Source organism: Entelurus aequoreus, linkage group LG01, assembly GCF_033978785.1.
Source record: "Entelurus aequoreus isolate RoL-2023_Sb linkage group LG01, RoL_Eaeq_v1.1, whole genome shotgun sequence".
Classification (NCBI taxonomy): Eukaryota; Metazoa; Chordata; class Actinopteri; order Syngnathiformes; family Syngnathidae; genus Entelurus; species Entelurus aequoreus.
Window position 1 is genome coordinate 86,477,959 of NC_084731.1, and position 14,059 is coordinate 86,492,017.

General features: G+C 37.9%; 2 protein-coding genes across 2 annotated transcripts in view; one reads left to right on the plus strand and one right to left on the minus strand.

Moving 5' to 3' along the window:
* The window catches only part of mrpl39 (mitochondrial ribosomal protein L39), a 350,047-nt gene that overhangs the window by 85,003 nt on the left and 250,985 nt on the right, over window positions 1-14,059 (minus strand). The gene's annotated exons all lie outside the window — the stretch shown is intronic.
* LOC133658215 (sodium- and chloride-dependent GABA transporter 2-like) overlaps window positions 1-14,059 on the plus strand; it is a 50,209-nt gene that overhangs the window by 26,617 nt on the left and 9,533 nt on the right. Inside the window, exons 2-7 of the mRNA XM_062059990.1 lie at window positions 5,945-6,190; window positions 6,263-6,397; window positions 9,372-9,512; window positions 9,597-9,687; window positions 9,762-9,894; window positions 12,316-12,450. Of these exons, the coding sequence (XP_061915974.1) occupies window positions 5,974-6,190; window positions 6,263-6,397; window positions 9,372-9,512; window positions 9,597-9,687; window positions 9,762-9,894; window positions 12,316-12,450 (852 nt within the window). The 5' untranslated portion in view covers window positions 5,945-5,973. The remainder of the gene's footprint in view (window positions 1-5,944; window positions 6,191-6,262; window positions 6,398-9,371; window positions 9,513-9,596; window positions 9,688-9,761; window positions 9,895-12,315; window positions 12,451-14,059) is intronic.

Here is a 14,059-nt window from a genome sequence, read left to right on the forward strand (position 1 = left end):
AAAAACATGCTTTAAATTGTGAATGGCAATTGTTGCGATCAATCTTTGGATTTTTGTTCCGCAGACTTCTTAGGATAACACTTTAAACAGTCCTTCGACAACCGGTCCATTCTAAATGTTAAAGGGGAACCTATTCCGCCCATTAAAAAAACATCCCAAAAACCGCCAACAATTCTTCATTTACATGTTGTTGAATATTAGCCAAGTATTAGATTGTTATTATAAGCGCTAATGCAGACAACCGTGATCACAGAGAGCTAACTATCTTATGCTGCTATATTGACATACCGAGCCGGTGAGCTGCCGCATCACCCTTGAGCTGGTGAAAGTTTATTAGAGATTATAAATCATGTCTCTCACTTGTATAGTAGAAGGTTGTCTCCATAAACTAAAAAGTTGGTCAACTGTGACATCCTGGAGATGACGAGAAAGACATGAAGAGACGCCCGTTTGCGGCACCTTTTTTTTCAACCCTGCTTGATTCATTTTTCATCCAAATGGAAAGATATGAACATCCCATCAGTCGGCATCCCAGTGAGAGCACACATGTCAGTTAGTGATTGTTTATTGTGTTCATAGTTTGTATTTCTTGTTGAGCACTTTGCAATACTGCTGCATGATGCTTAGTATTTCACTAAAGCTGGATCTGTTTAGCACACGGCTTCTAAAACTTGTAGCTCATCTTCCTTATATTCAGACCCAAAAATATAAGGTTCGGGATTATCATTTGTCCTAATGAAGTCTTTGATGGCTTTCATGAAGTCTGTCATGATTAGTAGTGTTGTTGTTGAATGGAAAAGCGAACATTGTGCTGCGTCTTTAAAATGAAAAGGCAGCTGTATGATTAAAATGACCAAAATCCGTAAATATTACATGTTATTATGAATGTGCATTATACTACATTACATACAGGTATATACTTACAGTCTTACAGTGTATATATTAAACGTTGATGGAGGGTTTTGGATGTTTTTAGAGTTTCTTTACGAGTTAGAATGCATTGAAAAAAATACAAATGTGTGTATGTCTTACATAAGGATTATAAAAAATTCCCCAAAAAGCACCGTTCCTCTGTAATATTTAATCCTAGTTTAGATTCAAGGTTAAACTCACTTCAATTTTGTCTTTTTCTGCAATCGTACAGTATTTTGTGTCGCGTCAATTAATGTGTTTTTTAATGATATCTTAATGTAGACCCAAGAAAAATTGGATAACCAAATTTTACGGTTGTCCAGAAGATACTGAAACACTACAGAAAGATGCCCAAGGCCAAACTAGGCAGTACAGTGTCTGCTGCACGCAGTAGATAAAGACTACACACCCACTATGGGGTGTCCCTGGGGGACAGACGCCTTGTAGATAAGTCAAGATGAGGCAGCCAAAGCAGTGATCAGAAATTACACAAACATTGTCATCGTTCACAAAAACAAAAATGTTGGGTTGTATATGTTGAGGTTTGACTAGACATGACAGTCTGACAAGGATTATGTGCAAAGGAAAATGGATGTAAACGCCACAGGATTTAAAGGCCTACTGAAATGAATTTTTTTTATTTAAACGGGGATAGCAGATCTATTCTATGTGTCATACTTGATCATTTCGCGATATTGCCATATTTTTGCTGAAAGGATTTAGTATAGAACAACGACGATAAAGATTGCAACTTTTGGTATCTGATAAAAAAAAGGCTTGCACCTACCGGAAGTAGCGTGACGTAGTCAGTTGAACATATACGCAAAGTTCCCTATTGTTTACAATGATGGCCGCATGAAGTGAGAGAGATTCGGACCGAGAAAGCGACAATTTCCCCATTAATTTGAGCGAGGATGAAAGATTTGTGGATGAGTAAAGTGCAAGTGAAGGACTAGTGGGGAGTTGAAGCTATTCAGATAGGGAAGATGCTGTGAGAGCCGGGGGTGACCTGATATTCAGCTGGGAATGACTACAACAGTAAATAAACACAAGACATATATATACTCTATTAGCCACAACACAACCAGGCTTATATTTAATATGCCACAAATTAATCCTGCATAAAAACACCTGCGTGTTTGTTATGCTAGCTCCTAGCTCCTCTGCTAGCTCCTAGCTCCATAGAACACGCCAATACAATTCAAACACCTGATCAACACACACAATCACTCAGCCCAAAAGACCGTTTACCTAACCCAAGGTTCATAAAGCTTATATATTTTTAAAAAGTTACGTACGTGACGCGCACATACGGTCAAGTTATCGAATGTTTAGCAGCCAAGGCTGCATACTCACGGTACCTGATATTCAGCTGGGAATGACTACAACAGTAAATAAACACAAGACATATATATACTCTATTAGCCACAACACAACCAGGCTTATATTTAATATGCCACAAATTAATCCTGCATAATAACACCTGCGTGTTTGTTATGCTAGCTCCTAGCTCCTCTGCTAGCTCCTAGCTCCATAGAACACGCCAATACAATTCAAACACCCGATCAACACACACAATCACTCAGCCCAAAAGACCGTTCACCTAACCCAAGGTTCATAAAGCTTATATATTTTTAAAAAGTTACGTACGTGACGCGCACGTACGGTACGGTACGTGTTATGCTAGCTCCTAGCTCCTCTGCTAGCTCCTAGCTCCATAGAACACGCCAATACAATTCAAACACATGATCAACACACACAATCACTCAGCCCAAAAGACCGTTCACCTAACCCAAGGTTCATAAAGCTTATATATTTAAAAAAAGTTACGTACATACGCAAAAAAAAGCCAAAGCTGCATACTCACAGTAGCACGTCTGCGTCTTTGTCATCCAAATCAAAGTAATCCTGGTAAGAGTCTGTGTTGTCCCAGTTCTCTACAGGCGTCTGTGTATCCAAATCAAAAGTCCTCCTGGTTAGAGTCTCTGTTATCCGAGTTTTTCCATCTTGACTGCATCTTTCGGGAATGTAAACAAAGAAGCGCCGGCTGTGTACTGTTGTGGCTGACTACGTTCGAAAAATACGTCCATTTCGCACCGACAACTTTCTTCTTTGCTTGCTCGGCTTCCTTCTCCATAATGCAATGAACATGATTGAAACAGATTCACGAACACAGATGTCCAGAATACTGTGGAATTATGAAATGAAAACAGAGCTTTTTCGTATCGGCTTCAATGTGGAAGGCATACCCGTGTTCGTCGGGCTACGTCACACGCATACGTCATCCTCAGAGGCGTTTCGAACCGGAAGTTTAGCGGCAAATTTAAAATGTCACTTTATAAGTTAACCCGGCCGTATTGGCATGTGTTATAATGTTAAGATTTCATCATTGATATATAAACTATCAGACTGCGTGGTCGGTAGTAGTGGGTTTCAGTAGGCCTTTAAGGTATGAAAAAAGATTAACAAAAATAAATATTGTACACACTTTGACTGTAAGGATGTGGGTTGGGTAGATGTAGCACATTTTGTTGGGTGCAAAATTTCAACAACACAAAATACCCTATGTCTCCAAAGTACACCGCTCACATTTCAGCCACAAAGCGCAATGTTTTAAAAAAAAAAAAAAAAGATGACCGACCTTTAAAGAAATTGGCAAAGAGTTCACAATGCGCTTCGTATCACAATATTTTAGTAGCAATACAATACAATATTTGGATATGGTGCTATATTGTGATATTCTCCATTGTTCAATGATACATTTGTAATGCAGTTTAAAATACAAGTTATATACGTACACTAGACGACATAAATAATTAATTGTACAAACTGAATCAAAGAAAAATGTAATTCAAATGATCTATATCCAATTATTGCTATTGTATAGAAAGAGGATCTAGTTTCTTGTATCATAAATATCCAAAAAATGCTGTTAATTGTCGACTTCTTGTACTGCCTTGCTCACCACAAAGGGTAGCAGTACAGCATCACTTTGCAGAGCGGCGGTACGGAAGTCATCCTTACGTAAACATTTGCCACCAAAACATGACTTGAAAATTCTGTTTGTGAGTTTTTTTGGGGGGGTTTAAAAAATCGTTTTTTGTTTTTTAATTGATAATGAGACATTAGAAATCAATATTATATCATTAACAAAATTATCGGATTATATTGTCATATTGATATTTTTGCCTAACCCAGAATATACATGAACGAACGATGTGGGATTTACAATATGAACTATAAAACTAGAGGTTTCCCGATGCAATTTTTTCACTTCTGATACGTAACCGATATTGGAGCCTAAAGTATTGACCAATATCTGAATTAATCCGAGACAATATGAGATAGGCTCCAGCACCCCCCGCGACCCCAAAAGGGACAAGCGGTAGAAAATGGATGGATGGATGGATGGATGGATATCAGCATGATTCATAGTAAATATGTTTTTTATTTTGTAGTGTGGTGTTAGAAAAGGCTTGCTCAAGTGAAAGTACTCTGAGAACAATGGTAGGTATGAAAAACACTAACCCTATGGCAGACTTAAATTAAAGTTGAGTGGTAATTGTTTTTGCGACACTTAATGGCCAGAATAATTAATTAAGTTAGGTTCATGATGCAGATAATTAAATGATGCGGACATATTTATTACCGGATACTTTCTAATACACTTCTGCCTTGGAGACTTTGTTTCTGTAAGTAAAATGCCACTATAATGATTTGATACTTATTTATATTGACTAATGTTGTGTTTCAGACTGCAATATTGTTCAGCTAAGGACACTTATTACGTATGTCTGGCTTGTGTGCTTAGCTGTTGTGTAGCCGCAAGTAAGCTATAGCAAACAATGTTTACCTTTTGTAAATGACTTCACTAAAATAAAATAAAAGACCAACCTTATGTGCTTATTGGAGGAAATTTAAATTTTAGCTGACTGTCCAGCTGTTCACAAGTAAACACGTTGCTGGACTACTTGTACTGGAGCTTCTATGAGAGATTTTAGATGCAAGCAGATTCGCTGTTTGTTTTTGTTTTTTTGCTGATGTCAGACTGGTATCAAAATCGAATCGGGACACCCCTTAATAAAGCATTGAATATTAAGAGAATATGAACACCCCTTAGCAAAAAATATAACACGGAAAAACATCAAAGCAAAGTGTAAAAAACACTGACAATTTTCTGAATAACTGTCTGATAGTCGTGTTTCTCTCCGTCACATACTCTGTACACAGACCCCATCTCTGGTTTTGAATCATTGCCTCCATCTGGACATTTGCAAATGTTAATTTTATGTTATGTTATTATAATGTGTTAATGTATAAAAGAGATTGTCACACACCTTTTCAGGACTTTGTTTTGCATTCTACATATCCATGCTTCATCTTTCAAGAATAAATGGTTGATTTTCTAGAATTGTTTTCATGGGAATTTACACTTTTTTGTAACACCTCTCGCTATGTGGCAAATTCAGCTTACCCTACCTCGCTTAAAACGTAGAAATGGCTGGTAGTTGATTGTGTGGTGAACTGTTGTGAATGTTTTTCAGGTTTTCCGCTTTAATCTGAACATCTTAAAGTCCAAATTTTTGTTTATTTTAAAGAATGCAGTAGCCATACATTTATCAGGTTACTGGTGGTAGTGGTTGCAGTTGATAAAGGAAGCAGCAGTTTGAGAGCACTAGAGGACTTTTAAGTTAGGGAGTGAACAAAGAAGCAAGGCACACAGATTGGATGGAAAAAGTCCAAAAGAAACAAGCAGCAAATGTAAAGCATAACAGGCTACTTTGGGAAATTGTGAGAACAATGTTGAGCATTTGCATCTTGACGGAATATTCTGGCAGGGAGGTAGTGGAATCAGGTCACTATTATTGTTATTGTTTTATTCTTTGGAATTCTGTCACATTATGGCCTTCTGATGTGCAGAGGCGAGGACAAAAAGACAAAAACCTAACCCCTCACAATATTTTATTTCCCTTTGCTCACATATGTGTTTCAAGGTTTGTCTTCTCACTCCCACGTGTTCTCCCTTTTCAAGGCTGTACGTTTGTGTCTCTGCCTGAACTGATGATGACTGACCAGCTGCCGCCACAGCAAGGACAACTATTGCTCAGCAAGGTCCAACTAGGAGGCGTAACCAAGCAGTCAAAAACCGACAAAGATAGCCTAAATGCCAGGGGCCAGTGGGAGAACAAGGCAGAGTTCCTTCTGGCTGTGGCGGGGCAGATCGTCGGCCTGGGCAATGTGTGGAGGTTCCCCTACTTGTGCTACAAAAACGGAGGAGGTATAAAGCATCTTTGTGCATCACTGTGTTATCTAATAATAAGGATGACTACTACATTATTACTCTGTCCAGGTGTGTTCTTTGTACCTTACCTTTTGTTCCTGGTGCTGTGTGGTATCCCCTTGTTCCTCCTGGAGACCTCACTGGGCCAGTACACAAGCCTGGGAGGGGTCAGTGCCTGGAGATCAGTGTGCCCATTATTTGGAGGTACATATGTGTTGTACTTTATATTTTAAGGCCAGATTAGTTGAAATACTTTGGATAAATCAGACATAATTCCACCACTGAGTCAGAGCCTGCTATGATTAGAAATCCTAGATTTAACTAGGGTAAACCACCCTAGATGTTGGTTAATGAGCAAAATTATTTCTTCAACAAATGTTTTGTTATTCGTCTTGATGAGACTCACAATGGAATTGCCCCCAATCCCCAGAATTAGAACATCTTGTTCGTCCTCCTCCATGAATCAGGAAGTAGGCTTACATATGAATTATGTCCTTGCACTAACAGCTCTTATCTCGAAAAACTCAATTTAATCAAAACACCACAATTGTAACATGTAATGTTTCTTTTAAAAAGAAAATCTAACTTTTTAGATAATAAATGTATCAAAAAGGTTGCAATAGAAAGTATGAGGGTTGTACTGTATACCAGTACTAATAAAGTACAGCGGTACTAATTAATTAAAAACGGTACTATACTGCCTCTGACACCGGTATTTTACATAGCGGCACTTACAAGCAGACACAGTGCGGAGACATAAGAGGCAGAATGGACGCATTTTGGCTTAAAAACAAATGATAAATGTGAAGCTATAAACATTTAAGCGCCGCTCTACAAGACATGGTTTAAAACATAGCTAGATAGAGGCTAACGTCCATCTGCAGTCGGCAGTGTTAGGTACTACTAAATCACTCATCCTCGCCTCTATGGCTACAAATAAATTAAGTATCTTACAAGACAAGATGAGGAATACCTAAACATGCTTCACTACACACCATAGAACAATAGCTAACCGCTAACATCAAGCTGGCGCTCCTCAATGTAAACAAATGGGTGGATCTATACATACCGTATTTCCTTGAATAGCCGCAGGGGCGCTAATTAATTTAAAACCTCTTCTCACTCCTGCGGTTACCAAAACCATGCGGAATGAGCAAGCATGCTCTAATTATTTTAAAACCTCTTCTCACTCCGGCGCATACCTTATCATTAAAAACACATTTAATAAAAAAAACTTTATTATGATCTTACCTTTACTTGTAGATGGGTCCATGTGCAGCTGCTTCTGATCAAAGGCAGTCTTTCTCATCTTTCTTCAATTTTAAAAGTCTCTGGAGATATTCCTTTAATTATTACCTCCTGCTTCGATTGAAAGTCCAGTTTAGAAAACGGTTTTATTTTAGATATGTAATCCTCCATGTTAAAAGTGCAAGCAAACAATTGCTGCATGCTTGCTGCTTGTTGTCTTCTTCTGCAGTACCTGTCTCCTGCAGTACTGGTAGTCGCAAGAAGGATCACTAGCGCCCTCTACCACCTGGAGGCGGGAGTCATTTAATGACTCATATTTGACCCGGCGGAAGTGCCAAGCATGCGCTAATTATTTTGCGAAACGAGTTTGACCCGGCTGTAATTCTAGGCAGGCGAATACTATATTCCCGGCGCCAATTCAAGGAAATACGGTACATCAACTGTACCGATACCAAGTACAAGAACCGTATCTAGTCGATTAAATTGATATTTTAATTATCTCACTTTTGTAATTTTTTATTGTTTATAAACTCAGGAAATAAGTTTCCTGGACACATATTGGTCATAATTTTAATTATGACCAATATAGGATCCTGTAACCACTTGGTGTTGGATTGATACCAAAGTGTGTAATATCAACTAAAACTAATGTAAAGTATCCAAACAACAAAGAAATATTTGCTAATTACATTTTAACAGAAGTGTAGATAGAACATGTTAAAAAAGTAACTAAGCAGATATTAACAATTAATGAACATGTAGATTAACTATCCATTTTCTACAGCTTGCCTGTCATAATTTTGACAAAATAATAGAATGGTAAATGACACAATATGTTACTGCATACTTCAGCAGCCATATTAAGAGCCTTTGATTGCTTACTTGCTGCTAAGAGAAGTTGTCTAGAATGTTCACTATCTTTTTTTATGACAACATTGTTCTTTGATTGCAATAAGAAACATGTTTAATGTATCATAAGATATTTTGTTAAAATAAAGCCAAGAATTATTTTTTTTGTGGTCCTGTTTATTTTGAAAAGTATCGAAATACATTTTGTTACCGGTACCAAAATATTTATTCGGAACAACCCTAGAATGTACTAAAAACAACAATCACAGATTTATGAAGTAATATAATAATAATGTACAGTATTCACCTTGGAGAGCGGACTTCTACGGTATCTCCCTCGAGCTGCTTACCCCTCAAACAAACCAACAGCAGCTTGTCCATATTTTCTTGGATAAATGTCCGCCGTTTATATATTATTTTATTGTCTTTGGCTGGCGTTATCGACTCATTCTGGTATGGTGCAGACGAGCACTTCTACCAAGACTGGCTGTTTAGGTCGGCTTTTAGGTGGTTCACTCTGGCATTCGCTACGCCAACCAGTGGTAAGGAGGCTCGCAACATTATTTTTGCCCACAACATAAAGCATGAAAATTAGCCAAGAGACATCCTGTCAATCAATCAATCAAACTTTTTTTATATAGCCCTTCATCACAAGTGTCTCAAAGGGCCTCAAAAACTGATCCCCTGATCTAAACCTACATCCGGACAAGGAAAAACTAAACAAAAACCCCAGCTGGGAAAAAGAAGAATCCTTAAGAAAGGACCACAGATGTAGGGACACCTTCCACGGTGATCTGCTTCAATGGCTGTCTTATTGAATTGTTAAATTAATAGCTAATGTGGGAGTCCAGTCCATCGGGAAGCCAACAGATAATACCGTAGGGTGGACGTCCACAGCTGTGCATGGAAGAGGGATCCATCTCGGGTTAGCTAGCACCTAATGCAGACTGGTACTGCTCCAGAAATTTGTATCTCAAAAAACTTGTAAGCTGGGGCACTTGTATCCTGAGGTACCGCTGTACTCGCTTATACAAAGTGTAATTCTATTTACTAACGCAATGCCATCTTTGTCCGTCTGCAGGCCTCGGCTATGCCAGTCAGGTGATGATCCTGCACGGATGCGTGTACTACATTGTCATTCTGGCCTGGGCCCTCTTCTACCTGTCGTACAGCTTTCAAGCGGAGCTGCCCTGGTCGCACTGTAACAACTCGTGGAACACTGGTCAGTTAGCGGGAACATGCAGATGCCTCGCTAATGTCAAGTTGCAGAGCTTGTAAGTGCAGTGACAAGCATTTCTCCTTCCAGAGGCGTGTTTCCTGTTTGACTATCACAACCAGACAAGCAATGTGAGCAGCCTGCCAGAGAATGCCACCTCGCCTGTCATCGAATTTTGGGAGTGAGTGTGTCCTCGATGATACGTTATAAATTTATTTCTGAGTTTTCATCTTAACATATGTGTGTATGTTGTAGGAGAGAGGTGCTGCACCTGTCCGACAACTTGGACCAGCTTGGCCCAATTAGTTGGAAGCTAGCGCTGTGTCTCGCTGTTGTCTGGGTCGTCTGTTACTTCTGTGTGTGGAAGGGTGTCAAATCCACAGGAAAGGTGAACGGACAGCCGCCCACACTGACTCATATATTTGTCTCACATACAATAAATGAGCACACCCCTCACATTTCAGTCACATTTTTTATTACAGTATATCTTCTCAAGAGACATTTATATAGAAATAAAGCTTGGATATACTTTAGAGCGGAGATGCGCCCATCGATCAGCTGATTTCTGTGAAAAAAGTACCAGACCAACCAATGCCGATTAATGGCTTTCAATGCCGATCCCCTACGGCTGATAACTTTATTTATTTTTGGCGGCTAGCAGCTAACTGTATTTCATACACAGTACAAATCTGCTCCTCTAGTTGTTAATCGTCACATTAATTGCAGCAAATAGACGTGCTAAATACTAAGCTAACTTGAAACAGCACAAGAAATAAGTGCTTAGTAAACTTTAAGAAGTCTAGATTAAACTGTGTTACAGCAGAAAGTAAGCAGATATTAACAGACAATTAACAAGTAGATTCAAAGAGTATAGAGAGAAAATAATATAACAGCAAGTGGTTGTGTGTAATTAGCCAGGCGTACACATAAGGGGAAGTTAAAGTACCAATGATTGTCACACACACACTAGGTGTGGTGAAATTTGTCCTCTGCATTTGACCCATCCCCTTGTTCACCCCCTGGGAGGTGAGGGGAGCAGTGAGCAGCAGCGGTGGCCGCCCCCGAGAATCATTTTTGGTGATTTAACCCCAAATTCCAACCTTTGATGCTGAGTGCCAAGCAGGGAGGTAATGGGTCCCATTTTTATAGTCTTTGGTATGACTCGGCAGTGGTTTGAACTCACAACCTACCGATCTCAGGGCGGACACTCTAACCACTAAACCACTGAGTAGGTGGATCGATCCAGTGTCAATATTAAAGCTAATATCAGCTAATATGATTGATAGGAGAGTGATTGGTTGGATAATTTTACTTTCACAACTCTTTATTTTTTTGGGTAATTTTTTTCCCGTTTACAAACGGGGAATACTTCCCTGGACACAAGAGGACTTTGAGCTCAAAAACCAAAGGATTTAAAAAAGTAGGAGGTAGTTTTATGCTGTTGTTTAGTTATTATTTACTATTGACTTAATTTTTTCAAACAATTATATGTAATAAAAGAGAATAAGAAACTAGATTAAATATTGTGTTGATACCATTAACCCAGGGGTCCCCAAACTTTTTGACTCGGGGGCCGCATTGGGTTAAAACAATTTGGCCGGGGGCCGGGCTGTATATATATATTAAATATATATATATATATAAATTAAATGATATATATATATATATATATATATATATATATATATATATATATATATATATATATATATATATATATATATATATATATATATATATATATATATATATATATATATATATATATATTAGATACATATATATATATATATATATATATATATATATATATATATATATATATATATATTTGATATATATATTAGATATATATATTAGATGTATATATATATATATTAGATATATATATATATATATATATATATATATATATATATATATATATATATATATATATATATATATATATATATATATATATATATATATATATATTTGATATATATATTATATATATATATTAGATGTGTATATATATATATATATTAGATATATATATAGATATATATATATATTAGATATATATAGTGCATTTTCCGCGCGCGCGATGATGTCACGTTATCGATGAGAAAATGCATTTTTAGACAATATGATTTGCCTGAGCGGCTAGGAGACACCGTGAGATAAGTGGATAAGAAAAGACACATTTTAATTATTATTTTTTTAATACTTGGGACTATCCGCGGGCCTGATTTTGGACGCTGGCAGGTCGGATCCGGCCCGGGGGCCGTAGTTTGGGGACCCCTGCATTAACCTGTCAGTAGCACTTACCATGAATTAATGTATTTTTTTTACAGTTAATACATGTGATCGGTATCAGCCAATCTCACTTTTGAATATTCAAAATAATAAAACCCTGATCGGAAAAAATCCTTCTTTAGAGTAGTCGGTGTACAGCTTGTACAGCAGTATAGACCTACTATCCACAGCAATGACACACATTAATTGTTGCGTAAGTAGCTGTCAACTCAAGTGAGTACAAGATAATTGTGTTTTTGGTGGTAGTGAGTAATGGTCTGGGGCTGCATGAGTGCTGCCAACACTGGGGAGTTGTGATTCATTGAGGGAAACATGAATTCTAGCATGCACTGACATTCTGAAGGAATGGTGCTCACCCAAATCGGAGACACTTAGGACAATTAGTCAATTTGGACAAACAGCTATCCCATTGATTTGTTTTTGAATTTTCTGAGTTTTCTCCATTTTCTCACATTCCCATTTTTAGGTCTCATTCTGACCTGGTCCCTGAATACTGTTTACCTTCTAGGTGGTGTACCTCACAGCCACCTTTCCATATGTGATGCTGTTTGTGCTTCTGGTACGTGGTGCCACCCTTCCTGGCGCAGCCCAGGGCATCATCTACTACCTCAAACCCAACCACACACGCTTGGCAGACCCAGAGGTACAAAAACAGATCCCCCCCCCCACAAAATATCAAGTTTATGTTTTGTATCCCCCCTTTGGCCAGTGGAAGTCAGATAATATCTTATATTACAGAACTGAGACCAAGCACCACGGAAGGGGTGCAGTTGCACTGACACAAGCATGCACACTTCTTGGACAGTGGTTTACCAACACTTTGTGTACATTTTGAAACGTTTAAATTATTATGGGCCTGCTGCGAAGCAAAGAGCCTACTCACCAGCTGCTAAGCAGGTGTTATTATTGTTATTCTGTCAAATATTTTTCCAAAACATAATCATATTCTTAACTGTAATTTAAGTTTGAAAAGAGTTAAAATGCTTTTTAGCAGTAAAACATAACTTCAATGCTGAGTGAAGGATGAGAAGGCAACTGAGATTTATGCTTGCACTTATGAGGTGAGTGTTTTTACATAAAGGCTCGCTGATGTTATTGTCTGCGTTACGGCCATATTGTACTGAGCAGCCAGGACGGAGACACATTTACCGCTTTTCTAAGTTATTTGGTCATCATTGCATTTTCAGGTTTGAGCTACTAGAGATAGCGGTGCAAAGGCCCTAATTGAACTTCTGTTATTTAATTAAATTATTCATTCATATATGTTAATTATTCTCATTCAGTGTGTTTCCCCACATTTGGGTGTCTTAACTTGCATGTAGAGATGGGTAACGTTTACATTTGAATCGATACGGTAGTCCCAGTACCACAGAATCGATACCGGTACTCAATGGTACCACTTTTTTGGTACTTTTCTACATGTTAAAAAACATTTTAATAATAAAATCTAATTCATTATTGCAACTTTTAAAAATGAGCTGATTATGATAACTACTGTCTAGTTGTTATATCTTCTTTCATTATCACATTTCTACCGGTAAGTCCCATTTGCAGGTATTGATTGATTGATTGAGACTTTTATTAGTAGGTTGCACAGTGAAGTACATATTCCGTACAATTGACCACTAAATGGTAACACCCGAATAAGTTTTTCAACTTGTTTAAGTCGGGGTCCACTTAAATTGATTCATGATACAGATATATACTATCATATATACTATCATCATAATACAGTCATCACACAAGATAATCACATTGAATTATTTACATTATTTACAATCAGGGGTGTGGAGGGGGGGGGTAGGATATGAACAGCAAGTAGTGGACATAGAGAGAGAGAGAGATCAGAAGGCATAAGAAAAAATATGATACTAAGACGTTAGATTGCAGTAGTGTACAGTTTATGGTGTGTTGGTCACTTCCGTTTTTGCTGTCTGTTGCGCTCTAGAAAACGTTATTACTCTAAGTATTGTACTTATTACGCACCAGATGATTGATGGTAACAGGCATCTTAGTTGTAGTTTTATTGTCATGTCAATATTAGTAGAGCCTTAATTAACTCACGTTGGAGTCATTTTTGAGTCAAAGGCTTTGTTGGCATTGAAACTTGCAACATTACCTAGAGGTAGTTTGGCTGAATCAGTCCAAGTGCTGCTGGAGCAATCGCCAAAATTGTCAACCGGGCGTGATGTCACGGGCAACCCAAGTACCCAAACATGTCACCGTTGAATTTTACCTGAATCGGTTCCCGG